The following is a 19,608-nucleotide window of genomic DNA, read 5'->3' on the forward strand; positions in this document are numbered from 1 at the left end:
AAGACCAGGGACTTCATCCGCAGGTGGAGGGGTACCTGTAATAAAATGAGAAATCCAATCTCGGAGGAGCATGCGCTTCATATCATTTTGAACAACTTGTCACTGCCATTGAGGAGCCTCATATCCACCTCTCCATCACGAACCTTCATTGAGTTGATAGAACGAGCCGAATGGCTCGAATTAGGCATGGAAAATAGAGTGTACGAGGGCATCACCCTCACTAAGAACAACAGTCAGCAGGAGTCAAAAAAGAAGACTCATTTCACTTACTCCACCGATGCGGACCGAAGCAAGAATCATCGTAAGAGTGAGGGGAAGTCATTCAGTTATGCAGGCTCGAATCCTAGCAAGAATGAGCAGAAAGGCAAATCGCTCCCACAGAATAACAAACCACTTCTGCCAGCTATTGAACAGGGGCCAAAACCATAACAAAAGGTGAACCATGAAGGGTGGAACTATAACCGTAAATTCACTCCACTGGATCAATCACTCAAGACCGTGCTCGAATATATGCTTACCAGTGACATGATCAAGCTCTCAAAGGTAGTCGATCCACCCGTTGTCATGAGAAAGATGAAAGACAGATTTTGCAAGTTCCACCGGACAGTGGGATATGAAACCGAGAACTGTTTTGTTCTCAAAAATATATTTCAAGATTACATTGACAAGAACCTTTTGGTAGAGGGTGGCGATGATGAAAAAATGACTATACTGAATCAGTCATTCCTTCAGCATTCAGCAGCGGTGATCTCTAATCGGCCATTCAAACCTCAGGATCATATTCAGTCGTGTCCCAGTTATGACATCAATACTCAGCATCAGGTCTTGGTGCTACAGTGGGCCCAATCCAATGCCCAAAGGATGGACCTTGTTTACCTTGTTTCAGCTTTCCATAAGTTGAATGTCTCAAGTGAGCCTGCCAAGGCATCTGCTGAAGTTGCCAAGAGAATTTCGGGGTTTCCGAAGTAGTTTATCAAGATTGCTCAAGATAAGAGAAGAGCATATGATGAAAACACCAAACTGGTGCAGAGGCAGATCACTGCCCTCTCGAACGTTTCAATCCTCAAGTTGGCGCATGTCTCTCCCAAGCATCAGTAAGTCCTGGATGATTTATTACAGAAAATCAAGGTAAAGTCGGGAACAACTCTTGAACACATGGCCCAAATTGTCAACCAGACCATGACCAATGCCCCTATCACCTTTTTAGATGAGGACCTGCCAAAGCCTCATGCATTCCACAATAATGCATTATATATTATAGTACGAACCAAGGAAATGATGGTACCCCATGTACTTGTTGATGGAGGCAGTAGCCTCAATATGTGTCATAAGATGACCGTTAAGGCTCTAAGATTGAAGGAAGAAGAATACCTCCCTGATCCCATCACCATTTATAGATTTGATAACCATGGCAGACAGCAAAAGGAAAGATTTTTCTCGAGATCTTCATCAACTACTTTGTCCATACGGTTCTCTTTCATGTCATCAATGTGCCACCGACGTATAATCTCTTATTGGGACGCACCTGGATTCATAATGCGAATGTGGTACCATCCACGCTTCATTAGTGTATAAAGTGATCCAAGGGCGGTATGATCACGACAATCTTGGGGGAGGATCCAGAGGAGAGGCTGTCGTAGCCAATGATTCCTCGACCGACCTATACGGCAGACATCCCTAGCATAAGGGAAAGCGATGAGGTCATCCTCAACGAAAGCCTCAAAATGCTAAAGTTAGAAGAAGCACGACCAACCGAGCATACCGTAGCGATGGTCTGATGGCAAGGACCACATTTTTTCAAGATCGGAGGTCGTCTTGACTACAGTACTTTCATAGATCATCCCTTGTTCCCAGAGTTTATAAAAGCCAAGAGAGAATTTGACCTTTTGCTGAAGCACGGCTATGAGCCTTTCAAGGGCTTAGGCAAGAACGAAGACGGTCGACTAGAGCCAGTAATCCCTGACCATAATCCGCGCAGAGCAAGATTGGGATTCACGTGTAGGAGATCTCATAAAAACACCATCTTCGTCAAAGGGGATACACTGAGAATATTAGTCATCACTTTCTTTCATTCATTTTCTTTGTAATGTAGGGACGATGTCCTATTTCATTTCTCATCAGCATCATCACTTTCAAGTCTTCAATAAAGTTATCAATTCTTCTTACTTATCTGGATGTCAATCCTTCTTTTCTCTCTTTACAATTTGTCTTTGAAATTTGTTGTTATTATCTCCTCTATTTGCGCAATTGTTTTATGATGGGCGAATTTCTCTGAATATTATTCTTTCCCAATTTTCAGAATGTCTTCCAAGTCAATAAAGAAGCTCGTCATCAATCCAAATATTCTTTCAGTCATTTCAAAGCCTGCGAGAATTCATCGAGTCAAAGCAAGAGCAGAGGACAATAAGGCAACAAAACAGTCTGAAGAGTCTACAGAGTTCGACTCATCTCTCCAAGAATTGCCAGAGTTCGCATCGATTCAGAAGCAAGACGAGCCATCGTCCCTAGTTCAAGATCCGGTCGAAGATGTTAATATTGGTTCAAAAGACAGTCCAAAGATTCTTAAGATCGGCACAAGTGTGAAAGCAGATGTGAAGGAAAGGCTCATCGATTTTCTCAAGCAACACCAAGAAGTGTTTGCATGGACTTACGAGGATATGACGGCTTTAGATCCCAAATTGATTGAACATCGCCTCGTTCTGAAGCCAAATGTTAAACCAGTCAAGCAGAAGTTGAGAAAAATGGATCCTCGAATTAAGCAACAAGTCAAGGAAGGACTTGAGGATTTACTCAAAGTTGGATTCATTCGAGCGATATACTATCCAGACTGGCTAGCAAATATCGTAGCAATTCCTAAGTAGAACGAAAAAGTTTGAATTTGCATCGACTTTCGAGATCTCAATAAGGCTACACCATAGGATGATTATCCACTTCCCAATATTGATCTCTTAATCGAGAGCATAGCAGGACATGTCATGTTCTCTTTTATGAATAGATATTCCAGATATAACCAAATCAAGTTGGTTGCTCGTGACCAGTCCAAGAGATACTTCACCATGCCTTGGGGCGCTTTCTGTTATACAGTCATGCCATTTGGGCTTAAGAATATTGGGGCAACCTATCAACGTGCAATTGTTATCATTTTCCATGACCAGATGCATAAAATTATGGATGCATATGTTGATGATATCCTGGTCAAATCCAAGGAAGAAGAGGACCATATCGAGGCTCTTGGTCAAGTCTTTAAGTGACTCATTTTATTCAAGTTGAGACTCAATCCTCAAAAATGTGTTTTCGGAGTAGATTCAGGCAAGTTGTTTGGCTTCATGGTCAGCAAAAAAGGGATAGAAGTAGATCCTGCAAAGGCAAAGGCTATCATTGATATGTCACCTCCGACCAATCTCAAAGAGTTGTGTAGTCTTCAAGGACGTATGCAGTTAATTCGACGATTCATATCTAATTTAGCTATGGGGTGTGAACCTTTCAATCATCTACTCAGAAAAGGAGTAAAGTTTGAATGGGGACCAGAGTGTCAACAGTCGTTCGAGCGCATCAAAAAATATATTCTCAATCCACCTGTTCTGAAGCCGCCAGAATTGGGAAAGCCTCTTTTGTTATATGTCTCAGTCAATCAAACTGCTTGCGGCGGATTCTTGGCACAATATGAAGAAGGTAGTCGAGTAGAGCACGTCATCTACTACGTGAGCAAGACCTTCATCGATTACGAGAATAAATATTCTCAAATAGAGAAGATATACCTAGCTCTGGTCTGGATGTGTCAGAAATTGAGGCATTACTTGCTAGCCTCAGAAGTCAAGATTCTATCAAAGCTTAACCCTCTTAAGTATATTCTCGAACAGTCATTTCTCAGTGGACGGATTGTCAAATGGTAAGTTTTGTTAATGCAGTATGACTTAGAGTATGTCTCTCAGAAGTCAATCAAAGGTCAGGTCTTCGCCGACCAATTAGCTGATTTTTCTTTGGCAGAAGATGTGAAAGTCGATGATGACTTTCCTAACGAGCGCATCCATAATATCCAGCAATCTTCAGTTTGGAGTTTATTTTTGACGGCTTCAAGAATATGACGGGCATAGGAATCAAAATATTATTAATCACGCCTGAGAAGAAGATGATTCTCTTTTCCATCAAACTTGATTTTCAATGCACTCATAACATGACCAAGTAAGAAGTTTTAATACAAGGTCTGAGAGTTCTGCAAGACTTCAATGTCAATAGAGTGCATGCCTTTGGCGACTCATTGCTCGTTATCAGCCAGGTCAAAGTTGAATGGCAAGTGAAAGATCAGAAGCTACTTTCATATCAAAAGATTGTTTTAGCTCTCATCAATAATTTCGATGAATTTCAACTTTTTCGTATCAAAAGATAATTCAATCAAATAACTGATGGCTTAGCCAGCCTAGGCTCTATTATGTTTTTTAAAGACGGTGAATCTTGTCCCTCTTTTGAAATTGGCAAGACTCGATCAACCTGCCTTCATTCCAGTTATGCAAATCAACCAGGCAGAGCAAAAGAAGAAGCCTTCGTACCAACAACAACAACAACTACTACGCCTTCATCCCAAAACAATTGGGGTCGGCGATATGAACCAAAAAAGAAAATCATTTTCGGTCTTCCACATGAATCCTTCTCCTCCAATCATTTCTATGAAATGTCATGTCCTCGGTGAGGTTCAAAGCATTCATATCCTTTCCTATCATCTTCATCCATGTCTTCCTAGGCCTACCCCGACCTCTTTTAACTAATATATTTTCCCATTTCTCCATCCTTCTAACTGGAGCATCATTAGGCCTTCGCCGAATATGTCCAAACCACCGTTAACGATTCTCTCTCATCTTATTTTTAATGGGTGCAACGCTTACCTTCTTACGTATCTCCTCGTTTCAAATCTTATCTTTTATTGTATTTCCACACATCCATCTCAGCATACGCATCTCAGCTACACTCATTTTTTGAATATGATGTCTCTTGGCAGCCCAACATTCCGTACCATATAGTAAAGCAGGCCTAATAGTCGTCCTATAAAACTTTCCCTTCAACCGCAATGGCATTCTACGATCGCACAATACTCCAGTTGCACTTTTTCATTTCATCCACCCAACCTTTATCCTATGATTTACATCTCTATCAATTTCTCCGTACTTTTGAATGCTAGATCCCAAATATTTGAAACAATCATCCACCGGTATTTCTTGCTCACCAAGCTTCACTACACTCCCATCACTACTTCGATGCTTACTAAACCGACATTCCATATATTCTGTCTTACTCTTACTCAACTTAAAACATATTGCTTCCAATTTCTGTCTCCATAATTCTAACTTAGCATTAACCCCAGCTCTAGACTCATCAATCAAAACAATATCATCAGCAAACAACATACACCACGGCACATTTTCTTGAATTGATCTCGTAAGCTAATCCATCACTATAGCAAATAGGAAAGGGCTTAAAGCAGATCCTTGGTGTAACCCAACCGTTATAGGAAAATTGGTTGTCACCCCTCCACAAGTGCGGACATTGGTTATTACTCCTTCGTACATATCTTTAATTATACTAATCTACTTGAGAGAAACACCTTTCTTCATCAATGTCCACCAGAGAACGTCCCTAGGTACTCTATCGTATGCCTTCTCCAAATCAATAAAAACCATACGCAAATCTTTGTTCCTCTCTCTAAATCTCTCAATAAGTTGTCTAAGAAGATGTATAGCTTCCATAGTTAATCTTTCAGGCATAAAACCAAATTGATTCTCTGATATCATGACAACCTTCCTCAACCTATACTCAATCACCCTCTCCCAAAGTTTCATAGTATGACTCATGAGTTTTATACCACGATAGTTTGTGCAATCTTGTATATCACCCTTATTCTTATATAGAGGCACCAAAGTACTCTTCCTCCACTCATTAGGCATCTTATTTGTCCGTCAAATCTTGTTAAAAAGATTTGTCAACCATTCTAAACCTTTCTCTCCCAAGCACCTCCAAGCCTCGATAGGTATACCATCTGGGCCAACTGCCCTTCTTGATTTCATTTTCTTCAATGCCTCTGCAATTTCTTTTTTTTTAAATCTTGCGCATGAAGTCACGATCCATCTCATGAAAAGGAATGGAGAAGTCTCCAAGATCCTGAGCATGACTTTCATTAAATAGCTTATCAAAATAATCCTTTCATCTCTCCTTAATCTCCTCATCTTTGACTAAAACCTTTTGCGTTTCATCTTTGATACATCTAACCATACCCAGATCCCTCGATTTTCTATCTTTCATCTTTGCAAGCCTATAAATATCCTTCTCGCCCTCTTTGGTATCCAACTTCTCATAAACCTCCTTATATACCTTATCCCTCGCGTTCCGAACTACTTTTTTAGCTTCCTTCTTTGTTATCATATACTTCTCCAAATTCCCATTATCACGACTTTTACTTAGATTTCTATAATACTCTATTTTAACCTTAATAGCTAATTTGACATCATCGTTCCACCACGATGTATCCTTACCTAGCGGTGCACCGCCTTTAGACTCAACCAATACCTCCTTAGTCACCTTTCTCATGCCACCCGCTATCTTATTCCACATAGATTCTGAATCCTCCTCGAGACACCAATCAACTTCCTTAACTACCCGCTCTACAAACATTCCTTGTTTAGCTTCTTTCAGTGCCCACCACTTAATTCTAGGATCTATCCTATGTCTATCCCTTTTGCGGCATTGTCTAATTCTAAGATCTAAAATTAAGACTCTATGTTGTGTAGTTATACTTTCTCCCGGTATAACCTTACAATCGATGCAACAAACCTATCTCTTTTTCTAAGTAGGAAAAAATCTATCTGACTCGCATTAACCCCACTTTTAAATATAACTAGGTGAGACTCCCTCTTCCTAAACCAAGTGTTTGCTAAGATCATATCATAGGACAAACAAAAACCTAAAATCCTTTTTCCACTTTCGTTTTCTTTCTCCTATACCATAGCTTCCATGGATACTCTCAAATCCATCCCTACTAATGCCTGCATGCCCATTAAGGTCACCGCCGATGAAAAGCTTTTCTCCATAAGATATCCCTTGTACTACTCCATCTAAATCTTCCCAAAATTGGCGCTTAATGGAATCATCTAAACCTACTTGAAGTGCATAAACACTAATAATATTAATAATATCCGTACCTAATATTAAATTAATAAGTAAAATCCTATCACCCTTCCTACGGACCTCAACTACATTATCTATAAACTCACGACTCGTAACAATCCCTACTCCATTCCTATTCCTATTTATTCCTGTATACCAAATCTTATATCCCCAAGGTTCTATCACTTTTGCTTTGTCACCTACCCATTTGGTCTCTTGTAGACATAAAATATTAATCTTTCTCCTACACATAACATCTACTAACTCTACCAACTTACCAGTTAAAGACCTTATGTTCCAAGTGGCTAACCTAATTTTATGGTCTTGGACTAACTTCTTTACCCCCACCCGTCGAACAAAGTGAGGGAACCCTTGCCTATTTGACACCACACCAGGGCGCCAGTGTGACGCGTCGCTTCCGGGCGATGACCTAGCAACCCTTGCCCATTTATCATTGCCTCCGAGCCTATAGAGTACAGCGCGTCGCTCAGTAGGGAATGCCCCAATGAAATTCTGATATTGGTTCATATTCATAGGGTATGACTAAGTTTTTATGTTGGCTGTCACTGGCCTACCACAACCCTCCTCCTTTATCCGGGATTGGGACCGGCAGTGTATAACTAAACTAAACAGTTATACACAGGCGGAGTTATCAAAGAAGGAACAACGAGCGATCCAGCGCATGTCTGCCCGATATTTCATTCTCGCCGATGTCCTTTATCGTCGTGGGTTCAGTGCCGAGTATTCCAGATTCTTATACGAAGATGAAGCCAAGGAGGTTGTTCGAGAAGCGCACGAAGGAATTTGTGGTGGCCATGTCGGTTACCGAACTCTTGTTAAGCAGAAAATTCGAGCAGGGTATTATTGAAAACCATGCAACAAGACTGTCATCGTTTCATGAAGAAGTGTGTCCAATGTGAGATGCATGCACCCTCCATTCACGCACTGGTCACATATTTACAATCAGTCGTATCTCCATGGTCATTCTCCATGTGGGTTTTCGATGTTGTAGATCCAATTACTCCTTCCAATGGCCACAAGTATTTTCTTGCCGCAACTGAATATTTCACCAAGTGTGTTGAAGTTGTCACTTTGCGTACAGTGGAAGGTCGACATGTGGTCTCGTTCATCCACAAGAATATCTTTTGTCGTTTTGACATACCACACGACATTGTTTCAGATAATAGCACTAACTTCAAGAACGAGAGAATGAAAATCTTTTGTTCGAAATTCAAGATCCATCATCACTTTTCAGCTCCTTATTATCCTCAAGGGAATGGTCAGGCAGAAGCCATCAATAAAATCATGATTCGCATCTTGGAAAGAACCGTTGACACGGGTGGTGATTGGCACGAAAAAATTCACGATGCACTCTGGGCATATCGAACCACCATTCGAACCCCAACCAACGCCACTCTTTCAGAGCTCGTTTATGAAACCGAGATGGTACTACAGCTTCATGTTCAGAAACCCGCTCTCAAGTTTGCATCGCTATTAGAGCTACCACTCGATCAGTATCAGCAACAGAGGTTGGTACAACTTGATCTACTCGACGAGAGAAAACTCAAGGCAGCGGAGAACGCTCAGTCTTATCGTTAGAGGATTAGCCAGACAATATGTCAAGTCAGTCATCGAAAGAAGATTTCAAGTTAACGATCTGGTCCTCAGATCAACTGCTCATCTCAATCACCGTCCGCGTGGCAAATGATCACCAAATTGGGAAGGTCCCTATATGGTCAAGGAAGCCTTACCACGTAACTCATATCATCTGATCAATGCAGATGGAGTAGAATTGCATGATCCCATCAATGCCCTGCATCTGAAGAAATTCTATGCTTAGAACGCTCGTTCTATCTTTTGTATTCAAAGAGCTTTCTTCAATAATAATTAATTATTCTTTCATCTAATATCTTCCTCCCAGGCTATACTGGGGCATCTTTTATTATGAAAACTAGTCTTTTATTTCAAAATGTCTTGTATGCAGGCAGGATCAAGATAAATCCTTTCCTTATCAAACAAATTCTTTCATCAAGCATTATTATCAAATATCATCAAGCATTGTCTTTTTATTTGCCCAATCCACATTCATTTGCATCGATCAGCACCAATTCGCGTTGATCTGCATCCATTCATGTTGATCGGCATCCATTTGCATCAATTTGCATCATCTTGCATTGATTTGCTACCCATTCAGGGTAAGGGAGAAATCTTGCGCCCCAATAGTCACTTATGATAATTTCTCGTGAAGAGGAGATTGGAAAAATGTCCCATCACAATCTTCAAATATCTTCAGAGTGTCGACCTTTGTCCCAATCCAGTGCTCGTACTGGTCTCTCATCAAAATCTAGTGTTCCTGCTGGTGCTTTTCCAAAATCCAATGTTCGTGCTGGTGTTTTCTTAAAATTCAGTGTTCGTGTTGGTGCTTTTTCAAAATCCAGTGTTCGTGCTGGTGCCTTTTTAAAAATCCAGTGTTCGTGCTAGTGCCTTTTTAAAAAATCCAGTGTTCGTGCTGGTGCCTTTTCAAAATCCAGTGTTCGTGCTGGTGCTTTTACAAAATTCAGTGCTCGTAGTGGTGCTTTTGTCAAATCCAGTGCTCGTATTGATATCACATTGAAGTCCAGTGCTCGTACTGGTCATTCTTTCAGATCTAGTGTTCGTACTGGTCACACTTTCAGATACAGTCCTTATACTGGTTCTGCATCAAGATTCAGGCTCAATGCCAACTTTCAGACCTTCGGGTCACCAATTTTATCAGTCAGACCTCTAGGTCGCCCATTTTATCAGTCAGACCTCTGAGTCGCCAACTCCTATCGATCAAACCTTCAAGTTATCAATTCTATCAAAATCATTATTTTCCAACCTTCGGGTTGCATCCGCCAATCATGGTCATCCAAGATTCGACTTTTGTGTCGGACTCATTCTGTCAATTGGCTCAAAATCAAATCTCAATCATTTTTTCTTGCGAGGGACCCATTTTCCATGGAGAGTTCGAGGGAGCTCGTTCTTTTCGCATGCAATTATTGTTTGTTCGTTGAAGCCCTTTCTAGGGAGAATTTGAAGAGACTCATGTTTCGCGAACAGTTTGCAAGACAATTTTTTATTATCACACAAGAAACCCCTTTTCCAGGGAGAGTTTCGACGGAAGTTCGTTCTCTTTGTGGCCCCCCCAATATTTTTGTTAGGCCATCCCGTCATCGAGGACCCTTTTCCGAGGAGAGCATGATAGACTCGCTCATCTATGACAATTCGTCGACCTTATCCAATCGGCCACATTTCCATAAGAGAAGCCTAAAAGTTTGGGAGTTTTGACGAAAGTTTAATTTCTCTTCGAAAGTTTGTTTTGCAAACAGCTCCTCTTCAGGGAAGAGAGGAGTATTTTTTATTACTCGTTCAGGTAAGGGTTAAGTCTAAGTCTCTTCTTTGGGAAAAGGAGAGGAGAATTTAGTTACGGATATGTCAATCGGATGTGAAGCACTTTTCTTTTACCAAGGATCTTAAGAATATTTTGCTAATTTGTTATCAAAAATAGTTGTTGATCTCAAAAAAATTATTGCATAAAATTTTACCTCAGATTACCTTCAATATTATTTTCAAAAGAACAAGACTTTTGCGAAGAAAGAAGAAAAATCAAGTTTTTTCTGTTGGTCAACCAAAAGGATGAAGAAAAATCCTCGATATGACCAGCAAAGAAAAAACTCAATGAAGTTGAAAAGTCATAGGTAAACTGATATTGATCACAACTATGACACATTTTTAAAGATCATTCTTCTAGAAATAAGGCAGTAGAAATATCCTGCGCGATAAAAAGAATCCACTCAATCTCAATATATCTCCAATCACTCAAAGCTACAATCAACTATCTGCAAAAGGGATCTCTCAATCATCATCAAGATGAAGACTTTATGGATGAGTTAGACTCTCGGGGCCAAAGGAGACTCGGATCATCTCCAACTTGAAGGAGTATGTGACGTGTCCTTCCAGGGAAAGTTTAAATCATCGTCAAGTTGAAGGTTGATGTGATGAATCTCCCGCCAATCCCTAAAAGATATTGGATCACTGTTATCATAAAAAGATTTTCAATCCAAGGGGACAATTTTATCAATATAATTCTTGGGACTAAATAAGATTTGAATCATCTCCGAGTTGAAGGAGCATGTGATGTGTCCTTCTAGGGAAAATCAAAACATCGCTAAGATGAAGGCTGATGTGATAAAATTCTTGCCAAATCCCAAGAGAACCCACTTTCTATGTCTCAAAAGAGTGCAAAAAGATTATCATGGGTAAACCTCAAATATTAAACTGCCAGAACTGCCAAGAATTATCTTCATTCATGCGAAATTATTTTATCAATATCCTTTTATAAAACGTTTTTATGACACTGAGAGCAAATTTCTTTCTTTTTATATCAAGGAAATGGATAACTTTCTTCAAGAAACTCAACAGCAATAATTTGATTTTGATTTAGATTCTACGGAGTTATCCCAGTTGGAGGTAATACTCTACGTAGAAGAGGGAATATATATTTCGCACAAATGTGCTTATTTTCAAGTATTTTGAATCAACTACAATTTTCATCATTGTGGCAATCTTTTTAAGTTATCCCGACATGAAGCGAATAGCTCGATGTCTATTTTGATATATCATGGCGTTGTTTTTATCCCTTTTAGGGCTTGATAACAGGAGTTTTCAAGATCCTTCCCTTCTGTTTTAATCTGAGTGCCCGAGCTCTCAGATTCGCACACTTCCATGTGTTTCCCACTGTCCCACCATAGACAGTCCTGTTGTCCCATCATAGACAGTTATTTTCGGTTCGGGATCGAGCCACCATTTATATTTTTTTGCAAAAGGTCATAAGCTTCAAAAGTTATTCAGTCTCAGCAATGAGACGCCCAAGATCAACCCGTTTTCAAGCTTTAGGGAACCCCATTTTCATCTTTTTGCAAACCCGCCGCACTTCATGAGGTATTTTATCCATGCCTGTTCAGGTTAAGGGTTACACCTGAGCCTCTTCCCTGAGGTATCTTTCGTCCCATCCAGGTTAAGGGCTAAGCCTGAGCCTCATTCCGATGAGGTGAATTTTCTTTTCCATTATCCATTCCATATTTACCACCATCACCCGAGCCAATTCTTTCATACCCAGTCAGATTCTTCTAATTGGGGCATTTTTATAGCTCAAATTTGGTGTGTGTTTCTTTGCCACTAAGCTCGACTTTCAACCGGCTTAGCAGCAAAGAGGGGCATCTGTAAACACCCCAAATTTTCACCATCATTCACCAATACCAGCCTCCTACCACTGGGGCCCAATCTCTGAAGCTTTCAGACAACCAGTTGGTCGTCGACACCTAGTTGGTCGACACCTGAACCACAGCCATCCAAAGCCCAATTTTTTGCACCAAATTTCAATATTTCATCTTGCAATCAAGATTCAATCTTTATTTTGGCTCAATTTTAATCAACAATTTTTTACCTTCAAACAGAAATGTTCAATGCTTGGTCACTGTCAGGGGTCCGGGACTTCAAATACCTCATCCAGGGTTTGCATTTTGCAAATCATTTCTTGTCATTTTGTGTCATTTCATTGCATTGCATGTCATTCTCGAGATCCAGCACTCTGGTTTTTTCGAAATCTCCAATCCAAATTTGGCCAACCCCAGGGCTTTGCATTTTCCATTTCAAAAACATTTTCTTTAGAAAAACAATCTGGATTCGTTTTGAACTCAATTTTTAATTTGATTCCAATTCTAGGATGAGACCCATCTAGGTGGTGTCACTTCTGAATCATTACTTTCATCTGGATTTCTCAAATTTCAGAGTCCTAGTGTAATGAAATATGCGGAAGAAACCAAGAATGCTAAAGCATTCACTATGTCCCATACGGACAAGTGCAACAAGCACAAGAGAGAGAATCCACTAAGGGATATACGAAAGGCCTTATAAAAAGGCTACACACATGAAAAATAATATCACTATTATTGAAGAGGAGCTCTAGAGAGCAATACAACATACATTCCCCCTATTTATAAGAAAAGGAGACCAAAGGGGCTCCCAATAGAGTCGTTGGGAGCCCCCAACGGTCACAAATGTGACCGTTGGGGGGCCCAACGACTCCATTGTGGGGCCCCTTTTCGGTATCCAAAAAATACATTTTAAAAAATAAAAACAAAAATAAAAAACAGTAAAATAAAAGAAATAAAATAAGTACCCTTATTGGGTACTTTGTGAAAAGGCCATAATACCCCTATCGGGTATTATGGTATTATTACATATGTTTTAACACACCCCCCCCCCTCAAACTTTACGGGGGAATGACCGAAAGTTTGCCAAGAAGGAACAAGAAGCGAGGAGCAGGCAGGGCTTTGGTAAAGAAATCTGCAAGTTGATATTCTGAAGTGACATATGGCAGTGTAACTGTCCCACGAAGATATTCATCGCATACATAATGACAGTCCATTTTAATATGTTTAGTCCTCTCATGAAAGGTGTGGTTGCTGGCAATGTAGATAGCACTTTTGTTGTCGCAACAAAGCTTCGAAGCACCGGTAATTTCGACTCCCATATCTTGAAGAAGACTTCGAAGCCACACAAGCTCCATTGTAGTAGTTGCCATAGCCCTGTATTCTGCTTCAGTAGAAGACAACGAGACTTTCTGCTGTTTCTTGCACCTCCAAGCAATTAGCGAATCTCCTAGGAAAACACAAAAGCCAGTAGTTGAGATTCGATCATTTGGGTTTCCTCCCCAGTCAACATCAGTATAAGCCAGTAAATCTAAGGATGAGAGTGAGGATAGGAATAGCCTTTTAGTCAAAGTATTTTTGATGTATCGAATGATTCAGAGCACAGCACTCATATGCACAGATGTAGGAGCATGCTGAAATTGGCTTGCAGAGTGCACAGCATGAGCAATATCCGGCCTGGTGATAGTGAGATAGGTGAGGGAGCCTATGAGTTGCCTGTAGGGCATAGGATCATCCAGCAGAACTCCATCCTCCAGTCGTAGTTTAGCATTGATAACCTCGGGAATCTCCACCTTTTTGTCATCTGAGATCCCAGATTTGGAACATATATCTGCAGCAAGCTTCATCTGTGACAATATATACCTTCGAGGAGAGTATGCTACTTCTATACGAAGAAAGTACCTGAGAAAACCCAGATCAGACATATCAAAATTATGTTTTAACATATTTTTAACATTAACAATACCACTTTCATCATTGCCAGTGATGATCATATCATCAACATAAAGCAGAAGGATGATGATACTATTACCTGCACGTTTAACAAAAAGAGCAGTGTCAGTATAACATGAACGAAATCCCAATTTTAACATGATAGCACTAAATATATCATATCAAGCCTTAGGGGCTTGTTTAAGACCATATAAAGCTTTTAATAACCGAAGAGTTTGACCTTGGTTAACATTAATTACCGGCGGAGGGTCCATATATACTTCTTCATTCAACTGACCATTAATAAAAGGCATTTTTAACATCTAGTTGAAATATAGGTCATTTCTTAGATGATGTTACTGCTATTAGACTTCTAACACTTGTCATGCGAGCCACGGGGGCAAAAGTTTCCTCATAATCGATGTCATATTCTTGTGAATATCCCTTAGCAACTAATCTAGCTTTATAACGTTCTAGGAAACCATCACTTTTTGTTTTGACTTTGTAGACCCATCGACATCCTATAGCTTTTTTATTTGGAGGAAGATGAACTATTTCCCAAGTTTTAGCCTTATTTAAAGCATTTAGTTCAACTTTCATTGCTTCAACCCAATGAGGAATATTTTTTGCTTGATTATAGTGGGAAGGTTCATAGTAAGAATGCAAGGCAATTAGACAAGCTCTATATTTAGGTGAGAGAGTTTCATATGAGACAAACCTATTTGGTGGAATGGACTCTCTAGAAGAACGCCTAAGAGATGTTTCTTCTAGGGGTTCATTAAGCCGCAAGAATTTTTCTAAAGCACTAATAGGTTGTGCTTCCTCACGCCGAGTGTATACTTGGAGATTGTCACCATTAGTTGGTGATACACCATTATCATGAATATTTTCTAAAGATTCCGGATGACTCAAAAGATCATCATTTGAGTCTTCTAAAAGATCATTGATAAACATATAATCAATTTCATTTGGTTGTTCCAAAATTTCAAATCCATTTTCATCTTCTAAAAAGGTCACATCTTTGGAGACAAATAATTTATTGTTCTTATAGTCAAAGCATCTATAGCCCTTTTGATTTTCACCATATCCTAAAAATACGCATTCTATTGCTTTAGGTGACAATTTATCTCTTTTATGCAAAAGAACAAAGCATTTACACCCAAAAATACGAAGACGATTGTAGTCGGGTGTCATATTAAAAAGTTTTTCATAAGGAGAGATATTGTTTAATTTTGAAGATGGCATCCTATTGATTAAATAGGTGGAGGTTAACACGGCTTCGGCCCAAAAATTTTTAGGAATATTTTTAGAAATAAGTAAGGATCTAGTGGTTTCTAAAATATGTCTATGTTTTCTCTCCGCTAGACCGTTTTGTTGAGGAGTTTTTGGGCAAGATTTTTGATGACAAATGCCATGTTGTTTTAGATATGATTGAAAATCATTTGATAAGCACTCTCCACCCGAATCGGATCTAAGAATGGATATTTGACTTTGAAATTGATTTTGAACTTTTGCATGAAATTCTTTGAAGAAGTTAAAAACTTCCGATTTAACATTAAGAAAATAAATCCATACTTATCTAGTATAATCATCAATAAATGTAACATAATACGAATAACCACCTTTGGATAAAACCGGAGATGGTCCCCATACATCGGAATGCACCAATTCAAAAGGTCTTGTTGTCACAAAGGTTCTAATAGGAAAAGGAGTAGACTTCATTTTTCCAAAAATGCAATCTTTGCAATTGATATCTTTTTCTTTACAAAACTTGTTTCCAAAAGGAAAAAGATACATTTTAGAGTAACTTGGATGTCCAAGCCTTTTATGCCAAGTTTCAATATTTTTGTCTTGGACATAAGTACAAAATGAGGTATTTGGAAGTGTTAAGTTATCCATAAAATAAAGGTCTCCCTTCCTATGGCCTTGCCCAATCCGCTTCCCGGACCGGAGATCCTGCACAAAGCACCCTTGGGATGAGAAAGATATTTCACATCCATGGTCGGCTATTTGAGAAACGGAAAAGAGGTTAAGATTTAATTTAGGAACTATTCTAACTTTTGGAACAAGAAAATTTTGAATATTTTTAGAATCAAGAGTTCCAATACCATTTATTTTGAGAAAAGTTTCATCGGCCGTAGAGACAAGATAATTTTGAATTGGTGTGCACATTGGTTAATGCATTTTCATGAGGAGTCATGTGAAAAGAGGCTCCGGAATCTAAAATCCAAGAGTACGTACCGGGAGGTGATGATGAGGCAATGGCGGCACCGGAGGTGGAAGAAGTGACCTTTAGAATTTGTTGGAGAGCCAAGGAGATTTGTCCAAGAGTATCTTTGAGATCCCCGTTTTTGCCGTCATCTTCTTTGGTGGTGAATTCTTCAACGGAAGCCACCTTTGGCTTGAATGCCCCATTTAGCTTTGGGCAAACGGGTTTAATATGTCCCGGCTCATAACAATGATGACATATAATCATTTTTCTTCCACCACTCCCTTGCTTACCAAAATGAGGTGGTTTGTATGTTTTAACATGATTGCCGGGTTTAGATACGGCAAGAACTTCCTCTATGCTTTTACCCATGCTATGCCTAGTCTCTTCTTGAGTAATCTCGGCAATAGCCTCTTCTAAGGGAGGAAACGTGGATCTATGGAGAAGTGAGGATCTCACTTGTTCAAATTCGGGACGAAGCCCAAATAAAAATTGAAACAATCTATCTTGTTCCATTTGTTTTTGTCTTAGTACCACATCCTCCATAGCCACCCATTTAGGCTCTAAAAGAGCCAATTCATCCCACAAAGGATTTAGAGCACTATAATAATCTTGTATGCTCATGTCACCTTGTTTTGTGATTCTTACTTTTTCTTGCAAAAAATAAGCTCTTGCAAGATCCTTTTGGGTAAACATACCCTTCATAAAAAACCAAGCTTCATTTGCCCGGCGGAATTTTGCAATATTTGCACATACCTTGAGTTCGACATTATTCATAAACCATGCTAGGATTTTTGCATGGTTGCTCTCCCAATCTTCCATTTGATGATTATAATCTTCAATGGCCTTGAGACGAGCATCGCCTTCAAGTGCTTTCTCTTGATCTCCTTCCATCTTTGTGAGCTTAAGTTGGGGTTCCGGAACGGTTCCCATTACATAACCCCAAAGCTTCTTGCCTTTGAGATTATTCTCCATTGCGGATGCCCACATCATGTAATTTTTCCCATTGAGTTTGAATGATAGATCGATCTTGACTTCCATTGCTACACAATGAAGATGTGAGAAAGAAAGGAAGTAGAGAGAGACACGATTTTACCTTTAGAAGATCGTATGGCTCTGATACCATGTAATGAAATATGCGGAAGAAACCAAGAATGCTAAAGCATTCACTATGTCCCACACGGACAAGTGCAACAAGCACAAGAGAGAGAATCCACTAAGGGATATACGAAAGGCCTTATAAAAAGGCTACACACATGAAAAATAATATCACTATTATTGAAGAGGAGCTCTAGAGAGCAATACAACATACATTCCCCCTATTTATAAGAAAAGGAGACCAAAGGGGCTCCCAATAGAGTCGTTGGGAGCCCCCAACGGTCACAAATGTGACCGTTGGGGGCCCCAACGACTCCATTGTGGGGCCCCTTTTCGGTATCCAAAAAATACATTTTAAAAAATAAAAACAAAAATAAAAAACATTAAAATAAAAGAAATAAAATAAGTACCCTTATTGGGTACTTTGTGAAAAGACCATAATACCCCTATCGGGTATTATGGTATTATTACATATGTTTTAACACCTAGTCGGATTAGGACACTCTGTCTTTTACCTTTTAAACCTTTTTCAAAATTTAATTTTGATTTTAAACCAGAAGTAGCCTTGTCCATTCTCATTCATTTTGTCTAAAATCTCATAGTTCTAGTCTGACTAGGACTCTATCGCAGAGTTTCAGTCGGATTATGACTCTATCTTTCATTTTTATGTTAACCTATTTTCAAGAAAATCTTCGAAAATCTTTCGAGAGAAGTCAAAATTTTAGAGTTTTAGTCGGATTAGGACTTTGTTCCAGAGTATCAGTTGGATTAGGACTCTAACCCTGACTTCATTTTTTAGAAAATCTTTCACAAACTTGTTCATTTATCTTTCAAAAATCAAATTTTGGAATTTTAGAATTTTGGAATTATATTGTAGAGTTTCAAAATTTCAGGACTCTGGCCCAGAGTTTCAGTCGTATCAGAACCCTACTCTCATTTCATCATTGACCTCTATTCCACTTGTCTTTAGAAAAATAAACCCAATTCTCAGAGTTCTGGTTGACTTAGAACTCTATTTTAGAGTTTCAGTCGGATCAGGACTCAAACTCTAATTTCAACTTTTATCGTATTTTAACCTGTTTTTAAGAAAATCTTCTAAAACCTTCTCATTTGTTTTCAGAAAAACCAAAAAATTAAGAGTTTCAAAACTTCAGGACTCTGTCCCAAAGTCCTAGTCGGGTTAAGATTCTATTCTGATTTCCATTTCCACTTGTTTTAAAATCTTTTCACCTATCTTTCAAAAATTAATCCTGTTTGCAGAGTTTCAGTTGATTTAAGACTCTATTTCAGAGTTTCGGTGGATTTAGGACTCTAACCCAGACTGCATTTTTCAGCTCATTTTTATTAGTTTTGAGAAAATTCTTCAAAAATCTTTTTGTTCGTCTTTTAAAAATCCAAATTTCAAAGTTTCAAAATTTTAGGACTTTAGTCAAGAGTTTCAGTTAGTTTAGGACTCTAATCCTTCGCCTCATTTTCATCTGTTCTTAAAACCCTTTATTTTAAAAACTTGATTTTCAAACCAGTTTTCAACTTTCTTCAAGAGGGACCCACCTTGTAGTGGTGCAAACCCTAATTTTTCCACTTTTGTTCAAATTCATAGCATTTTCACATTTTACTTATTTTAAAAATACAAAAATATTAGTAAAGTCTAGGTGTCTTTCTGAAATTTTGAAACAAATCGTTTTAACCCTTTTATTTTTAAAATCGTTTTCTGAAAAACCAAATGGGGCCCACCTAGGCGGCGCCACATTTGAAAGTATTTTGGTTGGCTTACGATTTAGTCAGTGTTCTACCTAGATTAGAAGTGTAAAAAAAGCCAAAATCGATTTTAAAATTTCACCTTTATTTTGATAGTTTAAAACATCATTTTTAAAACTTGTAAATAGAGTTTTTAAAACCAAATGTGGGCCCACAGGGGGTGGCACCACATTTGAGATTATTTTAAACAACTAGGACTCAATTAGGTCTAATTAGGAGGGTTGA

The 19,608-nt window shown here is 39.0% G+C and overlaps 2 protein-coding genes across 8 annotated transcripts in view; both read right to left on the reverse strand.

The window, feature by feature from the left end:
• The window catches only part of NAD-ME2 (NAD-dependent malic enzyme 2), a 192,367-nt gene that overhangs the window by 154,248 nt on the left and 18,511 nt on the right, over positions 1–19,608 (reverse strand). The window lies entirely within an intron of this gene.
• On the reverse strand, positions 14,769–17,729 carry LOC149845090 (uncharacterized). Its single transcript, XM_089997456.1, has 2 exons — positions 16,560–17,729; positions 14,769–16,274 (listed from the first exon to the last, which is right to left on the reverse strand). Exons 1-2 carry the CDS (start codon positions 17,566–17,568, stop codon positions 16,237–16,239), a joined length of 1,047 nt encoding a protein of 348 aa, XP_089853582.1. The 5' UTR covers positions 17,569–17,729; the 3' UTR covers positions 14,769–16,236.

This window comes from Nuphar pumila, chromosome 2 (genome assembly GCF_984573655.1).
Source record: "Nuphar pumila chromosome 2, dmNupPumi1.hap1.1, whole genome shotgun sequence".
NCBI lineage: Eukaryota > Viridiplantae > Streptophyta > Magnoliopsida > Nymphaeales > Nymphaeaceae > Nuphar > Nuphar pumila.

Excerpts from the sequence above, each read along its gene's own strand:
- LOC149845090 (XM_089997456.1), bottom strand. The coding sequence starts at position 17,568 with ATGGAAGTCAAGATCGATCTATCATTCAAACTCAATGGGAAAAATTAC. Across the intron at positions 16,275-16,559 it reads TGCCTCATCATCACCTCCCG|GATCTCCGGTCCGGGAAGCG; the intron begins GTACGTACTCTT and ends TGCTTTGTGCAG.